We start from the raw sequence: 14,930 nt of genomic DNA on the forward strand, positions 1-14,930 counted from the left end.
GTGAAATTCGTTAGACACAGATGAATACCACACTTGTTAAACATGAATACTGCCTGTCCATTACAATTTGGTTTTTTACATCTTTGCCTTGTGTCTGTAAGCTGAGGCCAGTGACCTGCTACATCAGTTCCGGCAGACTTTTCTGGAACCTCTTTTGTTGGACCCTGAGGCTTCCTGCATAGTTGATCTGCCTCTATACTGGCTGAAGGCCCATTTCTCTTTTTATTTGTCATACCTTCTCAGTGCTTGTTGAGTATCTCTGCTGTTCTGGATTTGAACTCTATTAGATCGTTTTGTTTATAACGGGAAGTTTAAAACTGTCATCTTCTCTGCAGATGGTACTCGAGCTTTAAAATTGGCATTAGCATTTCGTGAAACATGAAACCTCGGTGTTTCATCGGTAATAAAGTAAATACCTCAGAATATTAGAATTTTCACATCGTAATAAAAAAAGAAATGCAGTCAATCAAAAACAGTGTTGAGGTCGGATATTCGTGTAAATAATTGGAAATTTGCAATAAATTTTGTATAAGTAAATAATGAGACACTATTTGGCATTGAAGTACTCTGGTGCTAAAGATAAACTGAAATATTTACTATCACTTCACATGATTTCATCGCCTGCATGCTCCCACGAAGATACACAAACGCCGAATGATGTGTATTTTACATTATAGTATTTTCGAATTCACCTATACGTGCAGCTAGTTTCGTGATCTGAATCACGTTACAGATACTAAAGAACAAAGAAATAATTTTCAGAAGTAATCTTACCTTCGTACCTAGCTGTAATGGTCCCGCGTGTGTGTGTGTGTGTGTGTGTGTGTGTGTGTGTGTGTGTGTGTGTGTGTGTGTGTTTGGTGAACAAATACGCGAAAAGTGTGTCGCTCTAGCAGTAGCTGAAACATTCAGGAGATGTCAGAGGCGTCGGTAGCTTCGTATAGAATCTACACTGCCATTAAAAAAACAATTAATCTTCCATTTATTAGCGTCGCTTTGGTATGTCGCGAATACGCGCTGCTCGGCATTAAGGGTTAACCAGCTCCTCCTTTGCATATGCGCAATCGTATAAATGGAAGAATTTAAACGTGTATGACTTGACACAGAGAGAGTCGTAAAAAAGACAAGTTCAGTTTCTAATTTGGTCAGTGGTTTTACGTGTACTGTATTAAGATCTTGCAGCTTTGCCCCATAGTCCAAGTTTTCTGGCGTCGGAACCACATTTTTCTACTAGGGGCATTTGAATCACTGATGAGTGGTTTTGGAATTCCAGCTCAACCTACAATTCCCTGTTTATGGAGTTCCGATCGTGTTGCTTTGTTCTGACAGGGTCTGCGAGCGCGACATTCAGTTCTGTAGTGACTTACAGCTGTCGTTCCACTTACTTTCCGTCACAATCCTGTTCGTCCGCGTTGTGACTTAGCGAATAATGTTTTTCCGCCTTTCCCTATATGTGGCGCAAGTCTTCTATCGGTGCCTTTTGAAACACCAAACATTTCGGTACCCTTGGTTGCGTAGTCATCCACCATACGAACACCAACAATTTGCTCACTTTCGAATTCACTTAGCTCCGACATAATGCACTCACAACTACACGGAACACTGTTCTAACCACGACTGATACTTGCAATGCTTAGAAGACACCGCGCAGTGGGCGCTCGTGGTCAAATACAACATTGCAACCTGCACTCTTGGCCGGCTGGAGTGGCCGTGTGGTTCTAGGCGCTACAGTCTGGAACCGAGCTACCGCTACGATCGCAGGTTCGAATCCTGCCTCGGGCATGGATGTGTGTGATGTCCTTAGGTTAGTTAGGTTTAATTAGTTCTAAGTTCTAGGCGACTGATGACCTCAGAAGTTAAGTCGCATAGTGCTCAGAGCCATTTGAACCATTTTTTTGCACTCTTGGCTAACATCTGCATTTATGTTCGAGCATGCATTTCTCGCTGTGTTTCCATATTTTTGTCCAACCTATGTAGGTAATTGTTCGTGTGTAGTGACCTAGATATAGAGGGACGTCGGTCTCATCCCTCCATTCCTTGAAAAATGGAAACCTTCTCTCCGAAAATCAATATCGATTTGGAGTGCATCTTTGATGCAGGACGCAGCTCCCACTCTTCACGTTCAGTACCTGGCCTATCGTGGACGCAGGCTAAGAGTCAGTCATCGCAGGTTTCTAAATACTGTTAGACACAATATTAAATTTGTCTGTTTTTAAAGATAACGTCTTACTAATTATCTTTCAAAAGCGATGTCGTTTAGAATGAATAAGAGAGATTAGCTGTACGTTTGGCGAATGACACAGCGCGATTCCTTTTGGGTTGAACCCTAGCAATGCCAACGCATTTTTTCATGATGTGGATTACAAAGGGAGTGGGCGGGTTTGAGAGGGAGGGGACGGTAGGTACTTTATGCATACCCCAACAAAATTTTAAAAAAATTAATTGTTGTTAACTTTTATTCACAAAATACTTTTTTAAAGAAATACTGTTGTGTAAGTAGGATCCTGAATCTAAAAATATTGAATACGACATTCATTGTGAAACGTGACAGCTACTACTAAGACTTAAGCTTTTGGGTTGAGTTTAACTGAAAAATTTAAAACATTTATGGAACGCGATAAATGACATCATAAAAAAACTATAAATATATTTTCAAAATTTTTAAAATAGAATGTACCTGACTAATTACAATATTTTCAAATGGTGAGCGTAAATAACCCCCCCCCCCCCCCCCCCTTGTATTGCGAGGGTTAAGCGTTGTCGCCACTCACTGTACTCCTCCATACTTTCTTGTACACTGTCAGATTGCTTCCCAATTCCACTGTTACACAGCTTCCCTCAACTCCGCTCACCGAGTAAAATTAACAGATAAAGAGAGACACAGAATTACACCGAGAATCGAAATCTTAACATCGAGCATTCTAAGCCAGCTTTCTATCCACCACATTCAGTACCATTACACTGCATTGATTTTAGATACTTGTCTTTCAGGTGATTACAGATTCATTTTTGACGTCCACTTTTAGGGAAACTATGCGCAGGACGATATCTACTGACATTTTTGTAGCACTAGTATTCAACGAATCTCGCTGTGATGTCAGTGTGTGCTAGCTTTTCTTCGCCATTTATTTGAAAGAGCTGTAGTGAAGCGTTAAACTTTTTCATTACCTGTCAGCTGTAAGCTTTGTATAAGAGATCATTGTGGCTCGCCGGCATACGACAAAGTTCTTGTTCGTGCATCTGCCATTACGGGCCGTATCGGCGTCAGAATGTGTCGTATGGCCAAGTTTTGAAGTTTGAACTAGGTAAACTGAATATAGTGCTTTTGGTATCACACAACTACAATTTATTGTGCAAATGTGGGTGACAAGTCCGTTAGGAATCAGCTTAGCTGTAAGCCTAGCAGTGGCCCAGGAAATGTGACGTAACTCCTCTGCATGCCAGCAGCATACAGGCGCCTGTGGCCGAGCGTTTCTAGGCGCTTCAGTCCGGAACCGCGCTGCTGCTACGGTCGCAGGTTCGAATCCTGCCTCGGGCATGGATGTGTGTGATGTCCTTAGGTTAGTTAGGTTTAAGTAGTTCTAAGTCTAGGGGACTGATGACCTCAGATGTTAAGTCCCATAGTGCTCAGAGCCATTTGCATGCCAGCAGCAATTCATTGCATCGCAATATTGTAGCACTGATCTTGCCGTCTGCTGACAGACGTCTGGCATCTGCAACACTGTGTACCGTGTACTGTGTTCCTGTGTTGAAATAGGACTGATAGCGATTCAAATTTTCTCTGGCTACAAGGGGTTCGACGATACAGCACGTTCACAACAAACATTATATTCTGATGAGTGTTTCTTCAGTTTTGACTGCAATGAAACAATCGCCTTTAGTGCACTACACACCAGCAATTCCATTGGGCCATTGAGTATCATGGGAGATTCTTGCCCATCCAACGTGCAAATATTCTCAATTCATGGACACTAAAGCAAGGAAATTGTAGAACCGTAGGCTCATTTTTGGATTTGTATTGCACTAAAAGAATATTTGTTCCCATACTGCGAGTAATACTCAAATCTTAGACTCTCGTCTACCAATTCTTTTAAAATATTGATAACTGAACTTGTCTGAGATTTCGTCTGTTGCATACTGTAACACTCGTCCAGGAGATAGAAAAACTGACTTTGGACTTGAATAGGAGCTATAAGAGTTATCATTTTTCGGGATCAGATTCAGAGAATCGATCACGCAGTATCATATTGTTTGGTTGCTTCGTCATATTTCCTTATGCGCTGTGCGTTTTAAAAATCAATTTCTTTTCTAGGAAAGTAAAACTGTACAAAATAAACGCGACTTTCATACTGATAAATAGGGTAAATTGAGTAACAGTCAAATTATATTGTTAAATAATTTCGTCTATTTTGTGTTTACAGGACTGAGTGCTTGCCAAGAGAAAAGCTTTATCTTTTTGAGGAAGGAACTGCCAGTGAGGCTGGCAAATATAATGAAGGAAATTCACCTTCTGCCGGACAAATTGCTGAAGACGCCTTCAGTAAATCTCGTAAATAACTGGTACCTGATGAGCTTCGAGGAAATTTTGCATTTTGAAAAAGCCGACGTGAGTCCTGCAGTGCTAGAAAGGTGAGATCAATCACATCTTTTCTTTTCTTTGCTGTTCTGTATTAAAACTTCGTGCCTGCGCTCGATGTTCCAATTAAATACCTTAGTCTATCTGCTCCCTGTTCCATTACAACATGCTGCAGTTTTTTTTAATGAATTTTGACATACAGTAAGGTTTATACTAAAGAGACCTATATTTCCGAGAAATTTGTAAGGACTTAGCAGATGACGTTACTGTTAGTTTTCCTGTTGGCGAGTGATTGTCTTTCATTATGATATTAAGAAACAAGAAAAAGTACTACTACTAGTACTACTGTATCCATGTCTCAAGATTTTCTATAGTGACCCTAGATCACTTCAAGTGAACTGTATAATGAGTCTGTTTTAGCTGTTCCCTGATAAAAACTGCTCAAAAAAATCTTTTGCACGTCCTTCATAACGTACATAATGTATGTTTTTTGATTGCAGACCCCTACGCATAGACAACTATATAATGGAGGTAAAAAGAAATCTGCGTTTTCAGTGCAATTCAGATGAGCTCGCTCTGTGTCCAGTCGTGAAAGAAGCACTGTTCACTCTGTCATCATCCCTGGAAGAATCATTTCACACGTACACGTTGCACGTATTGCTAATTTACCGTAAGGAAGGTTATCAGCAGCAGAAGTTGCCCGCCGAATTGGCGTATAACGCAGCGACGTCATTCGAACATTCACCCGCTATCGAGGGACGAAAAATATTTAAGATCGGCGGCGTAATGGTCGCCTGCGGTCAGAAACAGCAGCTGTTAACGGCTACCTACAAAGTGTGGCTCGTAGATAACCCGAGGAGAACGCAACAGAATAGCGCACTGCCTTTTAAGAGGCAACTGGGTCGGCTGTCGATGCAGGCAGTACGCAACCGCTTCCACACGATAGAGTCGGGTTGTCTCGCCACCGCTGTCCGGCACGACTCCAAACACCTCTTCGGCCTGGCATATCACTGACTGGAGTAGAATTGTGTACGATGATGAGTTCCGCTTCGAAACGAGCGTTGAAGACCAGCGAAGACGTGTCTGGGGACGCCACGGACCAGCGGTGGGATAACAACGTGACTGTTGCTCGCCGTACAGCCCAGCAACCAAATGACGTGCCATTTCTTTTCATAGCAGCAGCCCTTTGATTGCCATCAGCGGCGCCCTTACAGCACAGCGGTATATCAACGTTATTCTTGTCCGCCCCAATAGCTGAATGGTGCCGGCACGGTAGCTCAGCGTGTTCGGTCAGAGGGCTGTGTGCTCTCTGTAATAAAAAAAAAAACTGAATCAAGGAATCAACTTGAACGGATGTCTTGTGACGTCCGCTCAGACCAAACACAACGAACTATATCGAACCAAAAAGAAATCAGCGTGACGGACTGCCGTCCTAAGGGGCCCGGGTTCGATTCCCGGCTGGGTCGGGGATTTTCTCCGCTCAGGGATTGGGTGTTTTGTTGTGTTCATCATCATTTCATCCCCATCCGGCGCGCAGGTCGCCCAATGTGGCGTCGAATGTAAGACCTGCACCAAGGCGGCCGAACCTACCCCGCAAGGGGCCTCCCAGCCAATGACGCCAAACGCTCATTTCCATTTTTTACGCCCCGTTTTGTTCCCCTTGGTGGCAAACCATTATGGGCTTACATTTCATACGGCAAGAGTTTCTACTACTTGTCTTAATGGCTGCCAAACCCACCCTACCTTGGCCAGTAAGGTTGGCGGATCTCTACACCACTGAGAACATTCGGAGGAATGCGGGCAGGGCCCATAAACCATATCGGGACAAAATTTGTACGATATCCCTCAGGATGATACCCAACTGCTCTATCAAACAATATCAAATCGAATAACTGCCTGCATAAGAACCAGAAGTGGCCCAACGCGTTATTGGTTTTCTCAGTTTGTGAAGCTCTTTCTCTTGAATAAATCATCCAATTTTTCTGAAATTTTTCTCATTTGTTTGGCTGTAAATGTACGTTACATTTACTGATTTCCGTCCCATTCGGATAATTCCTTCGTGTTTTTTAAGGAATGTGTGTGTAATTTAATAAGGTGTATTTCATTCCAAAGTCACCTTAAATCGATTCCGGTGATATGTAACTGGAGCAAAACTTTTATTGAGCAGTTTAGATCAAGCAATACATTGTTTTCGTTAGTATCTTCCACAAATTTGGGTTTTTCTTCCTCAGAAATTAGAGTCGCAAGTTTATTTTCACTTATAGTGTGCTTCATCATTTGCTTAGCTGTTGGCAGCTACTTTAGGACTGGGAACATTTTAAGACCAGTTCGTCAGTACTGCTTCGATAGTTCTGGTTTATTGTCGGTTCAAGTAATGGACATAGAGTTCTACACTGGTTAAATTTATACAGCTTTGATCTATAGTGAGTATGTGATATCCTGTACAGCACTTTATAACAGAAGGAACATTTTTCTCACAACTTTTAATCTTAATATACAATTAAGAAGATTCTGACAGCATAAACACACAAGACAGGTATTTTATGAGGTTATCGTAACACTCACGCTATTACTATTTTTATAACACCTATTGGCAGTTGGAATTGGCAAGATTCTATGAACTGTAAGGAAATTGCAAATTTTTGCAACAAATGTAAGAATTAGATTAAATATAACATTCATGTTAAGTGTACAAAAGTTTCATATTATACATAATCTAAAATATCGGTGCTATAAATATTAAATGGACTGTGTTGGAGATAGCACAAACTAGACTATTTGGAAATATATCTTTATATGGATATGGTGTCTGTTCTTTCGGACATGTACGAAAGAACAGACACCATATTCATATAAATATTTAGTTCTGGCAATACCGGCCATGACCTTCTTCTTCTGTGCGGATGCTCACACTTTCCCTGAACTCTTACGGGACTTGGTAAGAATGTCTTCCAGGAGTAATGAGTGTGGGACACTACGAATGTAGTGTGTGGACATACAAGGTGAGAATGTGGGTCTCGTGGGAGGCGTGCGCGAGGTAGTCCCTGTAGTCGCGCTATCCTCTGTGCCCTGGGTGGCTCAGATGGATGCCGGCACGGTAGCTCAGCGTGTTCGGTCAGAGGGTTAGCTGCCCTCTGTAATAAAAAAAAACTGAGCTAATCGATCAACAAAGAACTTCAACGGATGTCTTACGACGTCCGCCCCGAGCAGATGCAACGAACAAAAGCGAACAAAAATGAGATAATAAAAAGATGGATAGAGCGTCTGCCATGTAAGCAGGAGATCCCGGGTTCCAGTCCCGGGCAGGGCACATATTTTCACCTGTCCCCGTCAGCAGCTGAATGTATCAATATAATTCTAATTTATTTGGAAATAGTTACAAGCTGTTTCATGTGAGTGGTTATAGGGCCATTACTTCGATTCAGGATTCTGACTTTAGTTAGATGTGCACTTCCACTGTAACAATACTGAACTATGTTAAGTTTTTTAAGACAGTTTCATAAGACGATGTTTCAAACTTTGACTGAAATGATATTTGAAGAAGCGGAAAAGAAAGAAAAAAAAACTAAAGCGTACACACATTTCGTAGCAGATTGAGACATACAAGGAAATCGTAATGAAGATTTTAGAGAAATCGATACTAAACCGAAAGTAACTGAAAGCTGACATTGCAAATAAAAAAGAAAAGTCTCACTGACACGAGTGAACCGCAGCTGACAGCAAAATTGCTAATAAAAGTCTAAAGATAGAATTTAAAAACAATTAAAAATATACATTTTAGAAAACATACGCCAAAGTATAATTTTGGGCAGAACAATGTCAAATAGTAGAATCATCAATAATTTCAACCTTGAAAGAAATAGAAAACTTCTGGAAGGAACATTAAAATAAAGTTAATTATCGATTATAACAATAAAATATTAACTTAAAGTATGGGAAACGGTAGGTTAGACAACAGTAGACACTCTTATTCATATCCATGCATTTTGAGAAAAGGAGAGGAAACTTACAAAAAATTACCTTAAGCCATCGAAAAAACACCCATCAGCCTAATTTCTAAAAATATTACACTGTGTGACATTATATTAGACTACTCGCCGGAAAAATTTTACTGCTGTAATTAACTTATACTGGTTGTAGATTTCAGAAATGCATAATATGTATAAACTTTACAATTTTCATGGCTTCCATACTTTTTTCAAAAGTCCGGGACTTCTTTATCAATACCCTTTGATCATCCATTTGTATAACGGAGGTAAAAGAAACCTGCATTCTCAGTGCAGTGCATCGTAGCTCCAGGCTTTGAGATTCCAACATGCTATTGACCGCACTGTCCAGGAATGTGTGCAACATTAGTATCATGATATGCCTATAGTTATTGAGAACATACAACACCAAGGCCACTTTGTTTTGTGACCAAACCGTTAGAAAAATGTAGTAGATGATGAAAGACAATCATCCAGGCTAACATTGTTGAATTTCAATGTAATGTTATCCGGGTACTTCCATATACTTTGAATGAATGGGAATATTTTGTACGCAGAATAACGTATCATTATATGACCCAATTAAACGCTGTATAAACATAATTAGCATTTAGACTTAAATGTTAACCTATTCTCAAGAAAATTATAGTTATGCATATTTTTGCCAAAAAGACGTGCGCACGCCCGTACACACACACACACACACACACACACACACACACACACGAAATAAAAACACATGTAATTTATTATTAATATGTTGAACCCATCAGGTGCTTTCCTCTTAAAAATGTTGGTCGTCTTCATGCTTTTGCAGAAGATTCAATGTAACTGAGACTGTGAAAGATTATTATATATGCATATAGCCTTTGTTTTCATTTGCAGCTGCTTGCAAATCCTTTTCTCTACCACTTAACACGTAAGTTAAAAATCGTCACAGTCTGTAGATTACTTTTCATTGTTATGATATTCTCTTTCACAGACACCTTCTGTTGTTACTTTCTTACGACTTCTACAGTGTACACTATTGGAAACTGATGTAATATCCTTAACATAACTACTAATTTCAGTAAAATAAATATGCATTTAAATTTTTTAGTAATAGTTATTAATATAGTGTACTACTGCCTGCTATAGGATTTTTCTCATTTGTATATATTTCTTCTTTCTGTCAACAACTTTTTCATTCCTTTTGTATCATATATAGTTTTCTTGATACTATGTTTTTAGTAAATATAGCGACTTCTTTAGAGAAGCTTATTTAAAGGTTAGCTAGAAAATTAATCTGATGTATATATAGTTCAGAGTAACGTCCAGCACATAATAATGGTGACACCCAATTACCATTTTCGAACTTAGGGTAGTTCTTCTACTTTTATAAATGTTTTCCACAACAATACTATTTACCGAGCTTAATTTTGCTGTGTGTTCTAAAATACAATTTATGGCGGGAATGAACTCTTTATTGCATAATTTTGCTCTGTCTCAATCATATGTAGCCTAAATACGACTTAATAGATTGAAAAATGCCTCATAAATTACATAAAATACATTAGAACTTTCATAGTTTCGTTGTAACTATTGAGTAATAAATGCTTTTGCCATGGTATGATCGAAGAAATTAAGAACATAATTCCTATTCTGTTCTTTCCTCCTTGAATGGTAACGTATGTAACTGATACCAAAATGTATATATTAAGTGTTCCTTTTACAGAAGGCTGTTGAAAATCCATATTTTGTCATAATTTAAGTGAAGTTACTTCAGTTATTCCAGCATAATTACTGCACATAAAGTGTTCCCGTTAACGTCCTTAAATGACGCCATTTTCACTTTCAGCTGTCTTTTATTGCGCTATTGCAGTTTCACCTTTTGTGTCATTTTCAAGCATAAAAATTGCAGTCATATTATGGCATAGAAGTAGATTTAAAACAACGTACTTGTAGGGCTGTGTCAGTCTATCGCACGTCATTATAAAGAACTGAATTGTTAGAGGAATTGACAGATTAGTGACTGGAATCAAGGGAGTTGTGACAGTCGGACGTGAAACCGGTAACTGTTGTGTTAAGCCAGCCGAATGGTTCCCGCCTAGTAAGTTAAGGTCCTGAAAATCGAAAGGACGGTAGCAAATTGTTGGAGAAGGCTTGCGAAGATAGCGGAAATTGCAGTGTTGTCACAAAATGATCAAGAAAAAATGTAATGGCCTGTTTGGTGTACGTGGAGTGAGAGCCGTTGCCACAAAGTGACAGCACATACAGTGAAAATATGCATTCAGGTAATAATATTGAATTTGAGTACCTTGACGAAGATGCTTGGGCTGCATATATCCGAAACCGATAGATGCCGCAGAGGCTTAAAGCGAGAACGGCAGACATGGCGCGTGCCCTGGGCGATGCTTCCAGGGGAGTGCAATTTTATGACGGACGAAAGCAACGAGGAGGGATGAAAGAAAAGAGGAAATGCCAGGGCGAAGGAGGAGAGGAATCACGACGAAATTACGATTGAACTTCCTTGAGCAGTTCAAGAAGACCCATCTTTTCCTGGTACGGGGACGCATGTTTCTTGATTTCAGTTAGTACGTTGAGCCACCCTCTTTATCTACATCTACACTCTGCAAATCACTGTGAAGTACATGGCAGAAAGTACGTCTCTCTGTACCTTTTATTAGGGCCTCTTCCCGAGTGATTCGGGTATAAAGTGCAGGAAGTGTGATAACTTAAATGTCTGTCTGAGAGCTGTAATTAGTGTGACTTTGTTGTCACATCCCCTACGGGATCGATTCGTAGGGGATTGTAGCGTATTCCTAGACACAGAATTTAATTTTTTTGTGTTTAAACTTTTGCAATAGAGGTCTGCGGAATGGTTGGGGTCTATAGCACGTGAACCACTGCAATAAAATTGAAAAGATTAATTTTGCGTTTGTTGTTTAGTTTGTTGCGGCTTTGCATTGACCGGCAATGAAGCACTGAAAGAGGAATTGCATTATGATTTCAAGCAATGAGTCTTTGGATTGTGTATTGTTCCATGTTTGGGATAGTATCACCCCAAAAAGATAGTTATTGAAATGTTTTACATTACTCCACTGTAAATTCCTGTCGCTTTCCGTAAGGCTAAGTAGCGATGAGGATTATACTTCAATAACAAAAGAGGGATACCAGCCACGGGGGAGGTGGGAGGGAGGGAGGGGGGAAGGGAGGGAAATCGAAGGTTGCCCTGGACGGCAGCTAGCCTAGTTAAGCTACTGGCGGTTCGATGAAACTGTCTGATTTGCTCGGTATCGTTTCTCTTCAAATGTGTGGTGCAAAATGTGTGCCTTTCACAATAGCTCACAAAGGTCATGACGAGGACTTGAAAACAGGCCTTCACTTCGTTGCAGGAGATGGTTTTCGCTGCTAAAGTGGTCTTGTTATTTCAGTGTTCCGGAACATCCAAGTCGTGAGGAAACAAATGAACTTAATGTCCCAAGAACGATAAAAAGTATACAAAACTGACGAATTGGTCGCTCATAAAAAAGATCAAAAAGTTGACGTAATCAGAAAGATGTATTTCAAGAAAGGGAAGGAAGGTTAGGGTATAGCGTCCCGTCAACGAAAACGCTGTTGGGAACTAAGCGAAAGCTCAGATTGGACAAGAATGTGTGTGGAAATCTTAGGTGTCCTTTTCAGAAAAGCCGTCCTGACACTCACTCCAATCAGTTTACGGAAGGTATGGAAAACAAACTCTTGACAGGTTGACGGTGATTTGAACCCAGTTTATCCCAAATGTGAGTCCAGTACCTTAACTGCTAGCCCATTTACTTTTGCCTCCTTGACATTGTAGCTTTGACGTCCCCCGTTTTAGATAACCTTTTCTGCTCGGTCACTCCGAAAATGTTATCCAGTGACAGGAAAAGAAGAAGAAGAAGGAAAAAAACCTGAGAGAAGTGTCCCTCATAATTTCTGTCTTTTAATGCCGACACTGATCTGCTGCAGAATCCTGAATGTGTCTGCGTTCCACATGCTATCCCGAATGGGTTACCAAGTCATCTCAAACGTTACTATCATTCTTCTCATGTGCTTTGTAATCCACTGCTCAAGGTGAACAAATGATATTTTTAGTTGGAAAATATCCATCAGTAGCACATTGCCGCATACAGACTTGTGGGACATCTATTCGGATTTGCGAGTGAACTGATGATGGAGGCGGTTGTCGATTCGGCAACAAAGTGATAAATTCTGATATTCTGATGTGCCACACGAAACGTGATAGGAGTACTGACGTTCAAGCTTTATATCAGCCACCCAGTAGATTACATTGTTAGCTTTATATCAGCCACCTAGTAGATTACGTTGTTAGCTAAAACAAATAACGTCTGGTGTATGAAGAAAGAGATATCGGAAGAAATTGATTTTGTATCTATAATTGCCGTGACACTGGCAATTTACTCCAAATGTAGATGATCAATTAAATTATCTACATCTATACTCCCCAAGCTATTTGAGCGATCCCTTCCCTGTTTCGTTAGCAAATGGCTCGTGAGAATGAGTGGTTTGGTCTCTGATTTCTGATTTTCTCGTTGTGGCCATTTCGGGAGACGTACTTGGGAGGAAGTAATATGTTGCCCGACTCTTCCTGGAACGTAAGTCCTCGGAATTTTTACAATAAACATCTCAGTGATGCACAACGCCTCTTTTGTAGCGCCTACCTGTAACCTGGTAAAGATCCCAGATTGATGTGCAGTACTCAAGAATCGAGCGGAGAAATATTTTCTAAGCCAATCCTTTGGTGGAGAATTACACTATCGGTGAAAAGTTTTCGATCACCCACGATAAAAGCTATATACTTTATTTCAGTGTGTATACACATCGTACAAACTAGTAGATCAACGCAATAAATATTTTCTCTCTCCATCATTAAGTATGGTTTTGATTTTAAAAGTTACACTCTTTGCCCTCAGAACAGCTGCACAAGCTCTTGGCATTCTGTTAGATAAGATTTAATAGTGTGTTTTTGTACTTCGTTCCAACATGTCCCTAAATTATTCCATAGACCTTCAACATTACATGACCTTAGTTTTGTGACCCCCCCCCACCCCCCGTCGAGTTCATCCTATAAGAGTTCAATGAGATTTAAGTGGCGTGACTGGCTTGGCCAAATCATATTCTTGAGTTCCCCACACTTACCTCTTCTATTGACGTACCCTCTGCACAGTTTAGAGACGTGTTTGGAATCACTGTCCTGCTGCAGAAAAAGCCCACGACCAACAAGTCTCATGGCAGATGGAACAGCATTGTTGATAATTATACCGTGATATCTTTCCTTTTTTAATCTTCCATTAATTCACTCCAGATAATTGAGCTGCAAAACATCGCCACACCATATGCGACCCTCCACCATCTTCACCATTGGCGTCACACTCTGCCTCTTCATACGTTCCCCACGAAGTCGACGAAAAGACACTCGACTGTGGCTTCCAAATACTTCACACTTAGATTGTTCCATGTACGAGGCGTGTTTTTTTAAGTAAGTACAGTTTTGAAATTTAAAACAAGACGTGCTAAGATATCTCAATAATTTTATAATTTTATTTTTACATGAAAGCCTGTACCTTAATCTACTTTTCTACATAATTTCCGTCAATATTGAGGCACTTGTCAGAACGTTGTACCAGTTTTTGAATACCCTCCTCATAGAAGTCTGCCGCCTGACTTGTTAACCATTGCATGACCACTGTTTTGACATCGTCCTGAAGACGCTGACCGCCCAGGTGTTTCTTAAAGTGCAGGAAAGGAACAGATGGTAGTCACTTGGCGCAAGATCGGGGTGGTACGGAGGATGATCTAGAGTTTCCCATCGAAATGATGTGATGAGATCTTTGGTCCGATTCGCCACATGCGAACGGGCTTTGTCTTGCATCAAAACGATGCCCTTGCTCATGTACTGTTGCTTTGATTCTGGTGTGACGTAGGCCACACATGTTTCATCGCCCGTAACAATTTGGCATAAGAAATCATCACCGTCGTTGTGGTACTGCTCAAGGAAAGTCAATGCACTGTCTAAACGTTTGGTTTTGTGCACATCAAATGGCTCTGAGCACTATGCGACTTAACTTCTGAGGTCATCAGTCGCCTAGAACTTGGCACTAATTAAACCTAACTAACCTAAGGACATCACACACATTCATGCCCGAGGCAGGATTCGAACCTGCGACCGTAGCGGTCGCTCGGTTCCAGACTGGAGCGCCTGGAACCGCACGGCCACTCCGGCCGGCTGTGCACATCCGTCAATACTTTCGGTACCCAACGTGCGCACAATTTTCGGTAATTCAAGTGCACGGTCACAATGCCATACAAAACACTGCGAGAAACATTAGGAAAGTCATCCCGCAAGG

At 40.6% G+C, this 14,930-nt stretch overlaps 1 protein-coding gene across 1 annotated transcript in view; it reads left to right on the top strand.

The window, feature by feature from the left end:
* The window catches only part of LOC124555287 (pyruvate dehydrogenase (acetyl-transferring) kinase, mitochondrial), a 372,705-nt gene that overhangs the window by 255,374 nt on the left and 102,401 nt on the right, over positions 1–14,930 (top strand). The window contains exon 2 of the mRNA XM_047129160.1: positions 4,422–4,629. Within this exon, the coding sequence (XP_046985116.1) occupies positions 4,422–4,629 (208 nt within the window). The remainder of the gene's footprint in view (positions 1–4,421; positions 4,630–14,930) is intronic.

This window comes from Schistocerca americana, chromosome X (assembly GCF_021461395.2).
Source record: "Schistocerca americana isolate TAMUIC-IGC-003095 chromosome X, iqSchAmer2.1, whole genome shotgun sequence".
NCBI lineage: Eukaryota > Metazoa > Arthropoda > Insecta > Orthoptera > Acrididae > Schistocerca > Schistocerca americana.